Source organism: Hyperolius riggenbachi, chromosome 11 (assembly GCF_040937935.1).
Source record: "Hyperolius riggenbachi isolate aHypRig1 chromosome 11, aHypRig1.pri, whole genome shotgun sequence".
NCBI classification, from domain to species: Eukaryota; Metazoa; Chordata; class Amphibia; order Anura; family Hyperoliidae; genus Hyperolius; species Hyperolius riggenbachi.
The window spans coordinates 159,214,187-159,234,719 of NC_090656.1; the positions used below are offsets into that span (position 1 = coordinate 159,214,187).

General features: G+C 42.9%; 1 protein-coding gene across 2 annotated transcripts in view; it reads left to right on the top strand.

Annotated features, from left to right (window-relative positions):
* Positions 1-20,533, top strand: part of TAF6L (TATA-box binding protein associated factor 6 like) — a 92,057-nt gene that overhangs the window by 49,315 nt on the left and 22,209 nt on the right. For both annotated transcript variants that reach the window (XM_068260177.1, XM_068260178.1), the window contains exons 8-9: positions 8,334-8,551; positions 13,345-13,477. In XM_068260177.1, the coding sequence (XP_068116278.1) occupies positions 8,334-8,551; positions 13,345-13,477 (351 nt within the window). The remainder of the gene's footprint in view (positions 1-8,333; positions 8,552-13,344; positions 13,478-20,533) is intronic.

The window sequence follows — 20,533 nt, forward strand, 5'->3', positions numbered from 1 at the left end:
TCCCCAAGGTCCACAAGGACCCCACTTGCCCCCCGGGGCGCCCGATTGTGTCAGCCAGGGGGTCGCTCACTGAACCCCTCTCGAGGTACTTAGACTACATCTTGAGACCCTTTCTTAAAGGAGTCACGACCCACCTGGCTGATACCTTGGACGTCCTGGCTAAGCTCGAGGGGGTGGACCTTGGGGAGGGAGTGCAGTTGGCCTCCATTGATGTAGTCAATTTATATACCCGCATTCCACAAAAATTGGGGACCCAGGTAATAGGAGAGATTCTGATGTCCCAGGGAAAGGATGAAAGATGGGTTCAGTTTATATGTGATTGTCTGTATTTTGTCATCTCACATAATGCTTTTCTTTTCAGTGACCAATGGTATCTACAGCAGTCAGGGGTTGCTATGGGCACCCCGGTGGCCCCCACCTTTTCAAATCTTTTTCTGTGGCGCTGGGAGAGTGAGGTGATCCTCTGTGAAAACAATCCCTTTAAGGCCTACATAGGCCAATGGTATCGTTATGTGGATGACGTTTTCCTTACATGGAAGGGCACAAACGATCAATTCAACACATTTCTGGAATCCTTGAACTCCAATAGGTTCAATATGCAATTTACAGGCGTATTGGGTGGTAGCCGTTTGGAGTTTTTGGATCTGGAGATGTACATGGAGGATGGACGCCTGCTCACCAGGGGCCACAGGAAATCGACTGCCACAAATGCGGTGTTATTAAGCACTAGCTATCATCCGGCCCACACCTTCAAATCCATCCCCTACAGTCAGTTTGTCCGCCTTAAGAGAAACAACTCTAAACGATGTGACTTTTTAAAACAGAGTCAAGAACTGGCGGTGAGACTGACTAGTAGGGGATATGACCTGAACAATGTCAATGTGGCTTACAAGAAAGCTGAGTCCCTGGAAAGAAGTGATTTAATCCTTAAAAAGAACAGGAGACAGATGGGAGGTTCCAACGGAAATCAAGGGATGAACAAAGATTTACCTGTGTCTTTGATTATTCCCCCATGGCAGAACGCATCAAGAGCATTGTGTATAAACACTGGCATGTGCTACGCAGTGATCCTCATTTATCTGACTTGGTAACTGCCAGACCACTCATTTCCTTTAGGAGGGCTCGAACCATAGGTGATGCTATTACCAACAGTGAGTTTAGGGGACAACAAAGAGAGTCAAACTGGCTGCAAAAGTCAGTGCCTGTAGGAGCCTTTAAGTGCGGCAATTGCACACATTGCCATCAGTTCTTGCCGGGACGCAGCGTTCGGGTGGGTGGCCAGGATTTACAAATCAGGGAATTCATCCACTGCCGCACCAAATTTATTGTATACATCATTATGTGTATTTGTGGCAGTTTTTATGTTGGCCAGACCACCCGGATGCTGTGTACCCGTTTTCAAGAGCATTGTAACTCAGTGAAGACTGGAGTAGGAGCAGGCAGACTGATTAGGCATGTTAGAGAACAGCATAACGGGAACGCTAATTGTTTAAGATTCACTGGCATTTTGACTGTAGAGGTCCCACATAGAGGAGGTAATCGGGAACAAAAATTACTCCAACAAGAGGCTAGAATCATCTCGATTACAAATGCTTGTGGACCACTGGGTCTAAATGACAGAAATGAGCTCCACTGCTTCCTTAATAAGTATGATTAGAATCCACGGTTACTGACTCTATTTTGCTGTCATAGTGAGTTTAGACCACCTTATCCAATCACTGAGATGTTTTTAATTTTTAATATTGGCTTTTTTTCTTATTAAGTGTAACTAATATAATGTCTATTATGGTTCACAGGTGGCCAAATGACTTGCTGTATTGCCGTTGTCCCCCTTGGATTCATGTTACAGAAACCCAATGACAATCACCCTGCGACGTCACTAAAGCTGGGAGACCCGCGGTGTCACGGCGGGGATATGAGGGGAGTATGTGCGCATGCATTGGGAGACAGCGGCAAGTCACCATGGTAACGTGACGCACAGACGTAAGTACGCCTGTCACGCGCACGTACGTTCGCAATGGGCTGGTGGAAGCCGCCTCCCAATGACGTCTAGGACTACGATTGGATGATAGAGCGGGGAGACCTGCGGCTCGCTGATTGGGTTAGAGCTATCCACGTGTCCGGGGTAGGAGGTGGGCGGATCCACAGTCCTGAACGGCGTGCGTTCCAAGCTGAACACAACATGGTGGTAAGCGTGATGGCTACTATATTTAAACTGCTTGTTTCATTTTATGCACTGTCTCTGATGAAGCAAGGTTAATCCTTGCGAAACAGCTGTCAGACAACTTTCCTCCCCCCACTGCTGTAACCTGTGTGTCGACCCGGTCACAATAAAGGGTATTTATGCAACAGTGCCCTTCTCCCTTCTCTTTTGATTGAATTTTTTTATTTTCACGTAGAAGTTAAAGGGTGAATGCTGTTTGTGGCTCCACCCACTTTTTCTGAATTTTAATCCCAGTAACCAAACTTGGCAAGTTTAGGGACTCTGGCTCTAACACACTCAGAATAATAGCAGTTTAAATTTTCTGATTGAAGTAAATTGGTAAATTTTGATTGGCTGTTTTTGGCTCCACCCACTTTTTTTAAAATCCCAAATGTGACCAGGTTTTTCAGGTTGAGCCCATGACTATGTGATACATTTGCTGAGTTTAGCTTCAAAGCTGTACGAGGGTAATAATTAGAATTTTTACAATGAAAGACTAAAGGGAAAAGTGGGGCAATTTTCACCTCCCATTCATTAGCCTATAACTTTATCACTACTTCTCACAATGAACTGATATATATCTTGTTTTTTTCCGCCACCAATTAGGCTTTCTTTGGGGGGTACATTTTGCTAAGAGCCACTTTACTGTAAATGCATTTTAACAGGAAGAATAAGAAAAAAATGGAAAAAATTCATTATTTCTCAGTTTTCAGCCATTATAGTTTTAAAATAATACATGCCTCCATAATTAAAACTCATGTATTGTATTTGCCCATATGTCCCGGTTATTACACCGTTAAAATTATGTCCCTATCACAATGTATGGCGACAATATTTTATTTGGAAATAAAGGTGCATTTTTTTCAGTTTTGCATCTATCACTATTTACAAGTTTAAAATAAAAAAAAATAGAAATATTTCATCTTTACATTGATATTTAAAAAGTTGCGACCCTTAGGTAAATATTTACATGGTTTTTTTTTTTTTAATTGTAATGTTGTTTTTTTTTTTGTTTTTTTGTTTTTTTTTGTATTAAACATTTTATTTGGGTATTTTTGGGAGGGTGGGATGTAAACCATAGTTTTATAATGTAAATGTGTCTTGAGTTTTTATTTTTTTCACTTTTAGTTGTAGTTTTACTTTTTGGCCACAAGATGGCGGCCATGAGTTTGTTTACATGACGTCACTCTTAGCGTAACTTACGCTTAGAGCGATGCATGTGGTACGGTACAGCCAGAAAAAGCGAAGCTTCCGAGAGAAGCTTTTTCAGCGGGGGAGAGGAATCGGTGATCGGGCACCATAGCCCGATTCACTGATTGCCAGGCTAACGAACCGCGGCCGGGAACGCGCGGACGCGCACATGGCCTCAGCTAGTACGTCCAGGAGGCCAAAGTAGTTAAAGGATTTATCAGGGAAATTAACTAAAATGAGCTTTATTCACCTGGGGCTTTCTCCAGCCCCTTGCAGCAGACTGTCCCACGCCGACCGCTCTGCTCCCCGCCGCTATCCCCGTCTCAGCGCTCAGTATTAAGGCCGGCCGCGGGGCTGCACGAAGCGGCGCTGTCGATCATCGCCACGTGGGCCACGGCGAACTGCACAAGCGCAGTAGCTTTGCGCCTGCGCAGTTCGCTGCGGCCCACGTGTCGATGATTGACAGCAGCGCAGCCGCAGTAAGGCCGACCACGCGATTGGCCTTCATACTGAGTGGCGAGACCGGGACAGCGGCGGGGAGCAGATCGGTCAGCGTGGGACAGTCTGCTGCAAGGGGCTGGAGAAAGCCCCAGTTGAGTAAAGCTCATTTTAGGTAATTTCCCTGATGACGCCTTTTAAAGGCTTGGGATTGAGAGGGCTCCTGAAGTGCTGGTAAATAATGATGTATACATTTCACTTGCTTATTTCTTTTGTTTACTGTATCAAATTCCTTTCACTCTTAACTGATGGCAAGTCTGCTCAAATCTAGGGGGGGGGGGGGGGGGGAGAATTCCCTTACAGTGCATCTGTTAATCCTAGTTTCTGCACCTGCTCTAAAACTGCAATATCTTTCCTGTAATGTGGTGCCCAGAACTGATTTCCATATTCCAGATGTTGGCTTACTAGAGAGTTAAACAGGGGCAATATTATGCTAGCATCTCATGGTTTTTATTTCCCATTTAACCTCCTTGGCGGTAATCCCGACCTCTGCTCGGGGAAGCCACCGGGAGTTCTGTGCAGAGTATAGCGCGCAGCGGGCGGTTTTACATACCTCCCGGAGGATCCTGATGTCGGCCGCCATTCTTCTTCCTCTCCTCCAGGGCTCTGCTTCCTGCTGGTGAGATCGCCGGCTGTCGTCATGACTACAGCTGACAATTTCACTTTAGAGTTGCAGCGCCACCCGGAGGATGGAGGCATAACTGCAGTGCTGGAGCCAAGGAGGTGAGTCTGTGCTGAGCTGCTGCAGATCTTCCTGGTAGCATGATTTTTTCCAGGTTTTAGAGTCTGAAAGGGTGCAAAAAAATAGTACCGCTTTTAGACCCTAAAATCCGGTAATAATCATACCGCCAAGGGGGTTAATGCATCCCAAAGTTTTTTTTTAGCTGCAGAGGTTTTGCACTGAATACGATTATTTAACTTGTCGGTGAGTACTCCTAAGTCCTTCAAGTTTGATGTCCCTATCTGTATCCTGTTAATTTTCGATGGCACTACCAAAATACATGACTTTACATTTTTTTCATCTGCCATGTATGTGCCCATATAGCCTTCCTATCCAGATCCAGTTGCAATATGACACTATCTTCCTGAGAGTTGATGATTCTGCACAATTTTGTATTATCTGCAAAAATAGCAACATTGCTCACTACTGCATCTACTAGGTCATTAATAAATAAATTGAAGAGCACTGGACCCAGAACAGACCCCTGTGGGACCCCACTGCTAACAGTCTCCCATTTTGAGTACGATCCATTGACCACAACTCTTTGTTTTCTGTCCATTAGCCAGTTCCCTATCCATGAACACAGACTCTTCCCCAGTCCTTGCATCCTCAACTTTAGCACCAGACTTTTGTGGGGAACAGTGTTAAAAACCTTAGCAAAGTCCAAGTATATCACATCTACCGCATTCCCAATATCCACGTTAGCGTTTACTACCTCATAAAAGCTTGTTAGTCAAACAGGACCTGTCTTTAGTAAATCCATGCTAATGCTGATAAATATTATTATTATTATTATTATTATTATTATTATAATTAGGAGTTTATTGATAACTGAACTTAATGCTTGATTCTGAGCCATTTTGGTGGCGTGATAGATAATTTCCGACATGTCCGATCTCCGGCCCCATCGTTTCGGCGCTCGATTCCGTATTGAAGACAATGCAAAAAGATAAGAAAAAAACGAGCGGAAGATAAGAGAATCGCCTGCGGAATCGATCGAGCGGGAGAATCGAGCGGCAAAATTGAGCCGTGTATACCCAGCATAATTCCCTTAGGACCCGAGGATGAATGCCATCCGGGCAAGATGCCTTGTCTATTTTTAATTTAGTCCTGCCTTCACTTCATCCTGCATTAAGTATTTTAATATTACAACTGGAAGATTGACTGTCTTTTGGATCTGTAAGTTGCAACAGTGATGTTTCCCTTGTGAAGACAGAAGCAAAGAAAGCATTTAATAACTCCACCTTACCTTGGTCATCCACCATTGAGTTCCCACCCTCATGCTTTAGGAGTCCAATACAGCCAACCTTTCTTTTTTCAGAGTCAATGTACTTGTAAAACTTCTTTTGGGTTAGATTTGATATGCCTAGCGATTTGATTTTCAAATGCTCCCGCCAAGAGGAACACAAACTAGGGCGCGCAGGTGCAGTGGATGGCAACTTGCAGTCTAGAAACTGAGCCGCGGTGGGGGACCGGAGAATTGTTCAGAGACTGCTTCAGGGGGTTGGCATAAGCCCCAGGTAAGTAAGTCTTATTTTTTTACGCTCCTATTTATAAGTTCCGCTTTAAACCTCTCTTCCACTTCAAGAATGTCATTGGGCAGCACAGTGGCATAGTGGATAGCACTCGCCATGTAGCCCTTGGTTTCTGGTACAAATTCCAGCCAGGGCACTATCTGCACAGAGTTTGTATGTTCTTCCCGTGTCTGCATGGGTTTCATCTGGGCACTCCGATTTCCCTTCTACACCCTAAAAACATACAGATAAATGAGTTGGCTTCCTCCTAACATTTCACTCTAGACTGTGATGGGCATATGACTATGTCAGAGATTAGATTGTGAGACCCTGTGAGGGATAGTTAGTAACAAGACTATATACTGTGTAAAGTGTTGCAGAAGATGTTGATGCTAAATAATACTTATTGCATTGGCGACCCTTCTTCATGCTGTTCCAACTGCATCAATCTCTATCTTGGAAGGTCACGTTTGTTTCTGGAAAGGGGTTAGCAAATGTGTAGACACCTTGGATGTGTGCAGTTCCTCATGAATCATTTTCCACACACGATACTAAGTAAGGCTAGTTTTATTCATGATTTGGATAGTTGTTCACCTCTCTTCCAGGATTAAACACTCCACTATGGCAGCATTGTCCGTCAACGATGGTCTTCTAGGTTTTGACTCCTTTGTGAGGGATATTTGACCACTTTGTAAATTTTCCTCCTCACAATAGTTTCATAAGATGGGCAATAGTTTCCATAAACTGCCATCCTCTCATCATTTGCCAAGCCAACCCTCCATTTGCCAACCCTTACCCTCCAAATGCAAGAACTTTTTCATGCTGTGAGCCTCAGTCTTTTCCATCTCACACTTTAGTCACTTCTGGCACAATCTGTAAAAGAAATAAAGGATAAAATGAGCTGGTTTTCTCAACACAATGCACTTGGGGACAAAATGTCATCAATATACAATAATAATTTCCTGATCATAATTAACTTTAACCACTTCACCACTGAGGGGTTTTACCCCCTGAGCACCAGAGCAATTTTCACCTTTCAGCGCTCCTTCCATTCATTCGTCTATAACTTTATTATTACTTATCGCAATGAAATGAACTATATCTTGTTTTTTTCGCCACCAATTAGGCTTTCTTTAGGTGGGACATTATGCCAAGAATTATTTTTTTCTAAATGTGTTTTAATGGGAAAATAGGAAAAATGTGGGGAAAAAAATAATTATTTTTCAGTTTTCGGCCATTATAGTTTTTAAATAATGCATGCTACTGTAATTAAAACCCATGAAACGTATTTGCCCTTTTGTCTCGGTTATAAAACCATTTAAATTATGTCCCTATCACAATGTTTGGCGCCAATATTTTATTTGGAAATAAAGGTGCATTTTTTTCAGTTTTGCGTCCATCCCTAATTACAAGCCCATAGTTTATAAAGTAACAGTGTTATACCCTCTTGACATAAATATTTAAAAAGTTCAGTCCCTAAGGTAACTATTTATGTATTTTTTTTAATTGTAAATTTTTTTTTTTTTTTTTAATTACAAAAAAAAAAATGGGGAGTGTGGGAGGTAATGAGTTAATTTTATGTGTAAAAGTCATTTATTTGTATGTGAAAAATGTGTAGGGTGTAGTTTACTATTTGGCCACAAGATGGCCACAGTAACTTTTTGTTTTAATGCGACCTCCAAGCTTCCTTCCGGAAGCTTGGAGGAAGTATAATGAGCATGGACACGTGAGTTTTTTCTCACAATGATCGCGCTGCCCATAGGAGAGCAGCTGATCATTGCGGGGCTTAGATCAACGAACGGGAATGGATTTTCCCGTTCATTGATCTCTGGGCGAGCGGGCGGCGGCGGTTTTACTAGCGGCGGGCGGCGTGTTTACGAGCGGGAGCGCGGGCAGCGTCGGGAACGCGGAAAGTACGTGTTTCTCCGTCCCTGGTTTTTAAAGGATGGAAAAAGGGGCGGAGAAATACGTACGCGCGGGGGTAAAGTGGTTAAAATACCCCCTTGTATATGTTCTCATGTTGAAAGTAATGTTTGAAAGTAGGCACTGGGAAATTGCACAGCCAGTGAGTCTTGAGTTATTTTATACTGCAAAGAAACTACAGGTATTAGCTTTTTATTTCTGAGAGTTTGTTGAGTGTGTTTTTTTTTTTTTTTTTACCCATCCTTTATAGATTTAACCCCAATATTGTATATTCTACTTTCAGGTCAAGTCGGTAAGTCATGATCTTGAGCAGCTGAGTCGTCTGTTACAGTTGGTGAGATCTCTCTTATGGAACCCCTATCTGTATTTGGGTAGCTATGGTTACAGTCTTATGCAGAGTGTACTGTACTGTGTGACTGAGCCACTGGCAGCCTCTATAAATCCTCTTAATGACCACTGGACTTTGCGAGATTATGGAGCAGGATTACTGAGTTGTATTTGGTAAGAGTACTAATACAAAGTTAGCCAGCCATTCAATGTATTTCCATTTGCATGCCTTAAGGCGCGTATACACGCTGTACTTTCTCAAACGATGGGTCCGTCAGACCCTCCCTCGGGCGGGCGTTCTGCCGACAGTTGCACGTGAGTACAAGCTGTTGGCAGACTGATGAGACTGTTTTTGACTGATCCGCTCGGTGGATCTGTCAAAAACAGTCTTATCAGTCTGCCGACCGCTTGTACTCACGTGCAGCTGTCGGCAGAACGACCGCGCCCCCCCCGCAGGAGGGTCTGACGGACCCGTCGTTTGAGAAAGTACGGCGTGTGTACGCGCCATTATATGCATTGTTTTGCTAAAGCAACTTTAACCTCCCTGGCGGTGCATTTCTGTCTGGAATTAGGAGTCAAAAGCGGTACATTTATTCCAAGAATTTTAGGCCTTCAATTTTTTAGTCATAACTCACCAAAATATGTCTGAATAAAAGCCTCGTAGACATTCTGCATATGAATAAAAGAATGGAACACAAATTTGTTGATTTAATTACATTTATGAATAAACTTTAAAAATTGTGAAACTGTACAAATAAGTCAGGCAGAGAGTAGTGAAAATCCAGACAAAAATTGGTAACTGTTTTTATATATAGTGTCATCGGCCTGGTGCACACCAAAAACCGCTAGCAGATCCGCAAAATGCTAGCAGATTTTGAAACGCTTTTTCTTCTTTTTCTGTAGCGTTTCAGCTAGCATTTTGCGGTTTTGTGAAGCGTTTTTGGTGTTGTAGATTTCATGTATTGTAACAGTAAAGCTGTTACTGAACAGCTACTGTAACAAAAAACGCCTGGCAAACCGCTCTGAAGTGCCGTTTTTCAGAGCGGTTTGAGTTTTTCCTATACTTAACATTGAGGCAGAAACTCCTCCGCAATCCAAAATCTGCTGCAGCCTGGGAGTATGCGTTTCTGCAAAACGCCTCCCGCTCTGGTGTGCACCAGCCCATTGAAATACATTACCCAAGCGTATCCGCAGCCGCAAGAAGATTGCAAAACGCAGCCGAACCGCTCTGGTGTGCACTAGGCCATCCTGTGCTTTTCAAATTAGCTTATCTGCCATCTCTGCCTTGGCAGTCAGGTGACACGGGAGAGATCAAATTTTGTGTTTACAAAACAACGTGTGTGTATATAATATGTGTATGTATGTATGTATGTATGTGTATGTATGTATGTATGTATGTATATATATGTGTGTATATATATATATATATATATATATATATATATATATATATATATATATATATATATATATATATATATATATATATATATATATATATATATATATATATATATATATATATATATTATATATATGTGCACACACACACACACTTTTTTTGTTTTTTTTTCTTCTGCCCTGTGACTCTTCAGGGCCACCTCAAATTTTTGTCCCGCCCTGTGACGTCACGCCGCGCTCTGGTTGGCCGCCGGGTCCCCGGAACAAGAGCGGGGCTGTGGGTATCCCGGCGGCCAGCAATGCATATAGGAGGGCCGGTGGAGATGCTGGAGTCCCGCTGCTCAGCAGCGATCGCGTGCGGGACTCCTAACATGCAGGGCATTCCCTAGCCCGACCTGAGCTCGGGCTTACCGCTCGCAGCTCATCTCTTCCAGCCCGAGCTCAGGTCGGGCTTACCGCCAGGGAGGCTACAGCTAGCCCTAAAACAGTTGATAACAACCAGATATGGCAAGTGATTGGTGCCTTCCCAATTAGAAATTAATCAGATGACTGATTTATCTGCTGCATTATCCATTTGATATCAGTTAAGGTTTCCATTAACGGTATAATTTTTATGACCAATTCTTCTTGATCAATCTAGTAAATTGGAAATCATTGATTAGAAATGATTGTATCCAACAATACAATTTATTTATTTTAGATGAAATCAGATACGATTATTCAGATCTGCCTGGCAGATTCTTAAAGGACAACTGAAGTAAGAGGTATATGGATGCTGCCATATTGATTTCCTTTTAAGCAATACCATTCGCCTGATAGTCCTGCTGATTCTCTTCCTCTAATACTTTTAGCCACAGATCCCTGAACTAAGCATGCAGCAGATCAGGTGTTTGACATTATTGTCAGATCTGACAAGATTAGCTGCATGCTTGTTTCTGTTGTGATTCAGACACTACTGCAGCCACATAGACCAGAAAGGCTGCCAGGCAACATGTATAGTTTTAAAGGAGAGAAGTATGGCAGCCTCCATATAAATTTCACTTCAGTTGTCCTTTAAATTGGCTATTAATGATTTTCTTAATCTATCATACGCAAATGGTGATTCTTTCTATGTATGATTTAAGCAGATTTGCCTGATCAAAACAAACAAAGCATTCAAAAGATTGGACATGTTGGGAAGCAATACATTTCCAGTAGATTTGGTTAAAGTGATTAAAGCAACCAGAAAAAGAAATGTATAACTATATTGTTGGCTAGCTTTAGAGCATAGTACAGTTATTGCAACATGCTCTGATACAATGGTTTGCAAAAGTATTCGGCCCCCTTGAAGTTTTCCACATTTTGTCATATTACTGCCACAAACATGAATCAATTTTATTGGCATCCCACGTGAAAGACCAATACAAAGTGGTGTACCCGTGAGAAGTGGAACGAAAATCATACATGATTCCAAACGTTTAAAAATAAACTGCAAAGTGGGGTGTGCGTAATTATTCAGCCCCCTGAGTCAATACTTTGTAGAACCACCTTTTGCTGCAATTACAGCTGCCAGTCTTTTAGGGCAGTGGTTCCCAACCTTTTCCGGCCCGGGGAACACTTTCTGACCAAATTTTTCTCCGGGGAACGGCGGGGGGGGGGGGGTGTTTAGCCAGAATAGTGCCCCAGTATAGCGCCCCAGTATGGCCAGAATAGTGCCCCAGTATAGTGCCCCAGTATAGCCAGTATAGTGCCCCAGTATAGCTAGTATAGTGCCCCAGTATAGCCAGTATAGTGCCCCAGTATAGCCAGAATAGTGCCCCAGTATAGCCAGTATAGTGCCCCAGGATAGTGCCCCAGTATAGTGCCCCAGGATAGCGCCCCAGTATAGTGCCCCAGTATAGTGCCCCAGGATAGCGCCCCAGTATAGTGCCCCAGGATAGCCAGTATAGTGCCCCAGGATAGCCAGAATAGTGCCCCAGGATAGCGCCCCAGTATAGTGCCACAGGATATAGATGGGATTCCCACCTAGCAGCGTTTTCTCTACATCGCCATTGGGAAGGCCATTTTGTGCGTCTGGTGGGTTCAGACCATTATATGATTCTTTATTCCATTTAGCTTTCATTCCTGGTTGAGCCATACAGAGCTGGGTATCACGGCCTGATGAAGGGCACATACAAATTTACATAAAAGCCCGAAACGAACGTGTCGTTGCCTTTGAGACAAAATACCCATAAAGCTACAACCACTTAGTAAGCCAAGCCTTTGAGGCAAAATACCCATAAAACTACAACCACTTAGTAAGCCAAGCCTTTGAGGCAAAATACCCATACAGCTACAACCACTTACTAAGCCAAGCCAGACTGTCTTAAGGTGGCCACACACGATACAATAAAATGATCGATTTTACGGCAATTCGATAACTATCGGATCTCCCGAAAAAATCAAAAGCTTTTTTTTTTTTCTTTCATTCAACTGAAAAATCCGATCGGATTTCCCATTTTCTTCGATTTTGATCGATCCGGAATGCCAGATATTTTTCTTCAATCGTTCTAAACATTGTATGGTGTGTGTTAGATTGTCAATTTATTAATATACACACCCTAGCAATTTTGTCAGTTTCCAATCATTTTTATCATAATTGGGGAAAAATTGAACACAGGTGTGTGGTACATTGGTCATATTTTTGAAATGTTACAATCAGTCAGAAAAATTGATTGCACTACTTAAATTGAACAGATAATTAACAAATTGTATGGTGTGTGGCCACCTTAAGTCCTCCATTTGGTCAAGTGATGTGTTATTGATCATATGAAGACTGATTGTATGAAATTGAAGAACCTCCTTTTTGTACCATTTTTGGTATACCTTTTTTCTATATGTGTCAAAGTTTTTTTTCATAAAAGTATTTTCTTGCATTACGAGATTGCACAATTTTATACAAGTCCTTTTTCTAAAGTAACAAAAAAATAGGTTTACAGTTGTGCCATACTCCTTCCATTTCTGAATCATCGCTTGAACAGTGCTCTGTGGGATGTTCAGGGTTTTGGAAATCTTTTTGTAGCCTAAGCCTGCTTTAAATTTCTCTAACTTTATCCCTGACCTGTCTGGTGTGTTCTTTGGACTCAATGGTGGTGTTGCTCCCAATAATCTCTTAGACAACCTCTGAGGCCGTCACAGAGCAGCTGTGTTTGTACTGACATTGATTACACACAGGTGCACTCTATTTAGTCATTAGCACTCATCAGGCAATGTATATGGGCAACTGACTGCACTCAGACCAAAGGGGATTGAATAATTACGCACACCCCACTTTGCAGTTATTTATTTTGTTTCACTCCTCACGTGTACACCACTTTGTATTGGTCTTTCACGTGGAAATCCAATAAAATTGATTCATGTTGGTGGCAGTAATATGACAAAATGTGGAAAACTTCAAGGAGGCCGAATACTTTTGTAAACCACTGTATATGCAGGCCAAAACATACACAATTGTTCCTGTAAGAACTCTCTCCTTCTTGTTTTTGCAGCACATTTAATTAAGGTACGTTTAAACAGCATTTAGTGTCTTGTTTCTTTCTTTTGAGCAGGACACACCGAGATTTGGCTGGGTCACTGTATCCTCAGGTTTTGCAGTCTTTGCAGAAAGTTTTGGGAGATCCTGTACGCCCGCTCTGCTCTCATTATGGAGCAGTTGTTGGTCTTCATGCTTTAGGATGGAAGGTATCTTACAATAGAAAAAAAACTTTGCTGCTGCTAGTCCTTTGTGTTTGCCAAGGGAAGAATAAATGTAGGGAAAACAAAATTCAGAAAGCAAGCTGTTATTGGATAATATATTTGTGTGTGTGAGTTGGTGGCAGGCAGTGATATATCGGGCTGCTATTTGCACAGTTTTTTCCTCTTTCCCCCAGTAGGATGTAGAATTTCCTCTCCTGGGAGATGCGCACGCATCCATCAGCAATAGGCTTCGCCCACCCGCGACGTCAACCCGCCGGCCGCCCGAAAGCGCTGGTGGGTTGTTAACCCCTGATGTGCCGCATGGAAAGCGTTTAATACGCTTTGTAATGTATACAAAGCGCATTATACAGTCTGCCTCCTGCCCTGGTGGTCCCAGTGATCGAGGGACCACCAGGGCAGGTTGCAGCCACCCTAGTCCGCACCCAAGCACACTGATTCTGCCCCCTGATCGCCCACAGCACCCATCAGACCCCCCTCTAATCCCCCCCCAGACCCCTGTTTGCACCCAATCACCTCCCTAATCGCCCATCAATCACTCCGTCACCATCTGTCAACGCTATTTTTTAGATTAGGTCCTAAACTGCCCCCTTGGGGCTCCTGATCACCTCCCTCACACCCTCAGATCCTCCCCAGACCCCCCGTGTACTGTATACATCTATTCTCCCCTGTAATCACCCACTGATCACCTGTCAATCACCCCCTGTCATTGCCACCCATCAGATCAGACCCTAACCTGCCCTTTGTGGGTACCTGATCACCCGCCTACACCCTCAGATTGCCTGTATACCCACCCTCAGATCACCTCCGAAAGTGCATTGTTTACATCTGCTCTCCCCTCTAATCGCCCACTGATCACCCATCAATCACCCATCAAACACCCCGTCACCACCTGTCACTGCTACCCATCAGATCAGACCCTAATCTGCCCCTTGCGGGCACCCAATCACCCGCCCACACCCTCAGCCCCCCAGACCCCCTCTGATCACCTCCCCAGTGCAATATTTACATCTGTTCTCCCCTCTAATCGCCCATCAATCACATAATCACAACCTGTCACTGCTACCCATCATACCCATCAGATCAGACCCTCATCTGCCCCTTGCGGGCACCCAATGACCCGCCCCCCACACCCTCAGATCGCCCTCAGACCCCCTTCCAGTCACCTCCCCAGTGCATTGCTTGCATCTATTCCCCCTTCTATTCACACCCTGAGACAGCCATCAATCACCTCCTGTCACCCCCTAGCACACCTACCCATCAGATCAGGCCCTAATCTGCCCCCTGGGGGCTTCTGATCACCCGGCCAAACCCTCACCCGCCCCACTGCAGTGACAGAATTTTTTTTTCTGATCACTGCTGGTATGACTTAATTGTGGCTGAGACCAACCGTTAGGCCACACAATACGCAACCGCCAATCCAAGAAGCTACTATGCCCAGCCTTTTCGGTGGAAGACACTCCAAGTTTCCGACCGTAACATTTTTTGGGGGCCTTCTCCTTAACATGGGTCTAGTCAAAAAGAATGTATTGCGGTCTTGTTGGTCTACACACCCAATACATCACATGCCCATGTTCTCTGCTGCCATGTCCAGGTCACGATTTGAGAACATCCTGCGCTTCCTGCACTTCAGTGCTAATACAACCTGTCATCTAAGAGGCCACCCTACTTATGACCGGTTCCACAAAATTCGGCCCCTCATAGACCACCTGTCATCAAAATTTGCAGATGCTTATACCCCTGAACAGTCATTTTGAGGCATTTGGTTTCTAGACTACTCCTCACGGTTTAGGGCCCCTAAAATGCCAGTTCAGTATAGGAACCCCACAAGTGACCCCATTTTAGAAAGAAGATCCCCATTTTAGAATTGAAGCCACCCCAAGGTACTCAGTTAGTAGTATGGTGAGTTCATAGATTTTATTTTTGTTACAAGTTATCGGAAATTGATTTTTGTTTTTTTTCACAAAGTGTCATTTTCCACTAACTTGTGACAAAAAATAAAATCTTCTATGAACTCACCATACTACTAACGGAATACCTTGGGGTGTCTTCTTTCTAAAATGGGGTCACTTGTGGGGTTCCTATACTGCCCTGGCATTTTAGGGGCCCTAAACCATGAGGAGTAGTCTAGAAACCAAATGCCTCAAAATGACCTGTGAATAGGATGTTGGGCCCCTTAGCGCACCTAGGCTGCAAAAAAGTGTCACACGTGGTATCGCCATACTCAGGATAAGTAGTATGTGTGTTGGGGTGTATTTTTACACATACCCATGCTGGGTGGGAGAAATATCTCTGTAAATGGACAATTGTGTGTAAATAAACAAAACAAAAAAAAATCTCATTTACAGAGATTTCTCCCACCCAGCATGGGTATGTGTAAAAATACACCCCAAAACACATTATACTACGGAGTACGGCAATACCACATGTGACACTTTTTTGCGGCTTAGGTGAGCTAAGGGGCCCAACGTCCTAGGAGTACCTTTATGATTTCACAGGTCATTTTGAGGCATTTGGTTTCTAGACTACTCCTCACGGTTTAGGGCCCCTAAAATGCCAGGGCAGTATAGGAACCCTACAAGTGACCCCATTTTAGAAAGAAGACACCCCAAGGTATTCCGTTAGGTGTATGGTGAGTTCATAGAAGATTTTATTTTTTGTCACAAGTTAGTGGAACATGACACTTAGTGGAAATTGATTTATTTTTTTTTTCACAAACTTGTGACAAATAAAATCTATGAACTCACCATACTACTAACGGAATACCTTGGGGTGTCTTCTTTCTAAAAGGGGGTTACTTGTGGGGTTCCTATACCGCCCTGGCATTTTACGGGCCCAAAACCGTGAGTAGTCTGGAAACCAAATGTCTCATAATGACCTTTGAAATCCTAAAGGTACTCTTAGGATGTTGGGCCCCTTAGCTCACCTAGGCTGCAAAAAAAGTGTCACACGTGGTAATTCGTACTCAGGAGAAGTAGTATGTGTTTTGGGGTGTATTTTTACACATACCCATGCTGGGTGGGAGAAATATCTCTGTAAATGGACAATTGTGTGTGTAAAAAAAAAAATAAAAAAAAAAAAAAAAAAAATCTCATTTACAGAGATATATTTCTCCCACCCAGCATTGGTATGTGTAAAAATACACCCCAAAACACGATATACGATTTCTCCTGGGTATGGCGATACCACATGTGACACTTTTTTTGCAGCCTAGGTGCGCTAAGGGGCCCAAAGTCCTATGAGCACCTTTAGGCTTTACAGGGGTGCTTACAATTTAGCACCCCCCAAAATGCCAGGACAGTATACACACCCCACAAATGACCCCATTTTGGAAAGTAGACATCCCAAAGTATTCAGAGAGGGGCATGGCGAGTCCGTGACAGATTTCTTTTTTGTTTAAAAAGTTTCCATTTCTGCTAACTTGTGACAATTTTTTTTTTTTTTTCGTCACGAAGTGTCATTTTCCGCTAACTTGGGACAAAAAATAAAATCTTCTATGAACTCACTATGCCTCTTAGTGAATACTTTGGGATGTCTTCTTTCCCAAATGGGGTCATTTGGGGGGTATTCATACTATTCTGGAATTCTAGCACCTCATGAAACCTGACAGGTGCTCAGAAAATTTCAGCAAAGCTTGGTGTACAGAGGAGCCAGAGTAGAATAAAAACGTTTAAAAAACGTCTAAAAGAGGGGGATGTTCAGGTAGACTTACCTCCCTCAAAGTATAAAACTCAATTGAGTCACAATATATCAATACAAATTTTTTTTATTTAACTTCACTTAGTGCAACGTGTTTTGTGGGTGTGGTCTTGCTTCATCAGGCAAACAGGAGTAAAACTATAAAACAGAAATCTATACAAACCTAATGACCCATAGAAATATAGCTTAAAATAAAGGCGCAGTTTAAAACATGAGAAGACATGATAAAATTGTAACATTTTTGGTCGCAGTGCAGTAAAACTCGCTGTGTCTAAAAATTGCATCTAATTGATCATAAAATATCCAAAGTGTACATAAAAGTTTAATAAATGTCCATAGTTGTCGATTGATATACTAAAGTTCATCAGCTTCTATATCAGGCATGGGCAAACTCGGCCCTCCAGCTGTTACGGAACTACAAGTCCCACAATGCATTGCAGGAGTCTGACAGCCACAGTCATGACTCGTAAAGGCAAATGCATTGTGGGACTTGTAGTTCCGTAACAGCTGGAGGGCCGAGTTTGCCCATGCCTGGTCTAGATTAAAGGATAGTCCGTTTAGTAAGTATAACATATATAGTACTATTTTATGGCCCTAGAGTTTACTTGCAAGAAGAATTCCTAACTGTCTAAAGTGATATAATAAAATGCAACACCTCAGCAAGAGTGACTTACCTTGATTCCACCCTCGGTGGAAGGGAGCTACCCCGTTTCCTATCTACAGAGAGTGACATCTTAAAAACCTGAGTGGGGTCAGGTTCTAATACTCACCTGCACTTGAAGTGGTTGCCTATGGGTAACCCTTGTTTGTGAGTATATCTATGATTTTTTTGCTTTAAACCACAACCAACTTAACAATATTACACCATATTGGGCTCTCGATTTCTCTTTGTTCTTCCAAGCAGGTGCTCAGAAAAGTCAGAGATGCTTCAAAATGGGAAAATTCACTTTTTGCACCATAGTTTGTAAACGCTATAACTTTGACCCAAACCAATAAATATACACTTATTGGATTTTTTTTTTATCAAAGACGTAGCACAATAAATTTGGACAAAAATGTATATAGACATTTTACTTTATTTGAAAAATGTCAGCACAAAGTTAAAAAAATAATAATTTTTTTGACAAAATTCATGTCTTTTTTGATGAATATAATAAAAACTAAAAATCACAGCAGCAATCAAATAGCACCAAAAGAAAGCTGTATTAGTGACAAGAAAAAGAGGTAACATTCATTTAGATAGTAGGTTGTATGACCGAGCAATAAACCGTTAAAGCTGCAGTGGCCTGAATGGAAAAAAAGTGTCTGGTCCTTAAGGAGTTTTATGACTGCAGTCCTTAAAGAGGAACTCCAGTGCACATTTTACTGTTGGCAGGTGATGTAGCTGCTGCATGGTTTTTGACAGTTGGAAACAGCTGTAACAGCTATTTTCCACAATGCAACAAGGTTCACAGAAAAGTACGTACTTTTCTTGTGGGAAGGGTTTCACCACAATATCAGTCATACAGCGCCCCCTGATGGTCTGTTTGTGAAAAGGAATAGATTTCTCATGTAAAAGGGGTATCAGCTACTGATTGGGATAAAGTTTTTGGTCGGAGTTTCTCTTTAAAGAGACACTGAAGCGAGAATAAATCTCGCTTCAGAGCTTATATTCAGCAGGGGCATGTGTGCCCCTGCTAAAACGCCGCTATCCCGCAGCTAAACGGGGGTCCCTTACCTCCCAAATCCCCCCTGCAAAATCCACGACCAACTTGGTCGTAGATTTTGCTGCTGTTGAGGCAGGGCTGCAGCCCTGCCTTTCAGCGCCGTCTATCAGCGGCGCATCACCGCCTCTCAGCGAAGGAAGACTGAGAGGGGCGGGGGAGAGGCGGAGATACGCGCTGATAGACGCGCGTGAGGCAGGGCTGCGGCAGTTAGCCCTGCCTCTATGTGGAAGAGATCCCCGGGACTCCACGAGGGGATTTGGGAGGTAAGGGACCCCCGTTTAGCCACGGGATAGCGGCGTTTTAACAGGGGCACACATGCCCCTGCTGAATATAAGCTCTGAAGTGAGATTTATTCTCGCTTCAGAGTCTCTTTAAGTGGTTAAAGAAGAACTGCAGTAAAAATAACATAATGAAAAAAGTGCTTTAATTTTTACAGTAATTATTTATAAATGTTTTAGTCAATGTTTGCCCATTGTAAAATCTTTTCTCTCCCTGATTTACATTCTGAAACTTATCACATGGCAACATTTTACTGCTGGCAGGTGATTACTGTGGAAAGAGATGATGCATTTTTGGCAGTTGGAAACAGCTGTTATTTCCCACAATGCAACAAGGCTCCCACAGCGTGATGTTATCACCCTGGTGCTGATATCGCACTGTGGGAAGGGTTTCACCACAATATAAGCAATACAGAGCCCCCTGATGATCCGTTTGAGATGAGGAAAAGATTTTCTCATGGGAAAAGGGGTATTCGCTACTGATTGAGATGAAGTTCAATCCCTGGTTAGTTCCTTTTTAAGCTTCTTATTTGATCTCAAATCAGGTTTTTTTTATTATTTTCAAAAGGAAAAAGAACACATACAAAAGTAAACAGTAGCCTTTGATACAATAGTTTGAGCATATCTGCTTTAGGTTTTGCAACTTCACTTATTATCCATCATAACCCTGTAGTAACATACAGTCATATCCATAAATATTGGGACATCAACACAATTCTAACATTTTTGGCTCTGTACATAATCAAAATCTATTTGAAATGAAACAAACATGATGTGCTTTAACTGCAGATTGTCCGCTTTAATTTGAGGGTATTTACATCCAAATCGGGCAAACCGTGTAGGAATTACAACAGTTTACATATGTAATGGGACAGAATAATAATCATAAATCAAACTTTCACTTTTTAATACTTGGTTGAAAATCCTTTGCAGTAAATTACACCCTGAAGTCTGGAACGCATAGACCTCACCAGATGCTGGGTTTCAACCCTGGTGATGCTCTGCCAGGCCTCTTTAGTCACTGCTTGTTCTTGGGGCATTTTCCTTTCAGTTTTGTCTTCAGCAAGTCAAATGCATCCTCAATCGGATTCAGGTCAGGTGATTGAGATGACCATTGCATAACATTCCACTTCTTTCCCTTCAAAAAATCTTTTGTTGCTTTTGCCTTATGTGCCCTCCTCTGCTCCCTGTGTCCTCTGGTGTCCCCGTATCATCCTCTGTCTCCCTGTGTCCTCTGGTGTTCTCCTGTGACATCCTCTGTCCCTGTGTCCTCTGGTGTCCCTGTGTGGGGTGTCCCATCCATGTGTGCGGTATCCCATGTCCCTAAATGGGGTGTCCGTTTGTGCAGTGTCCCGTGTCCC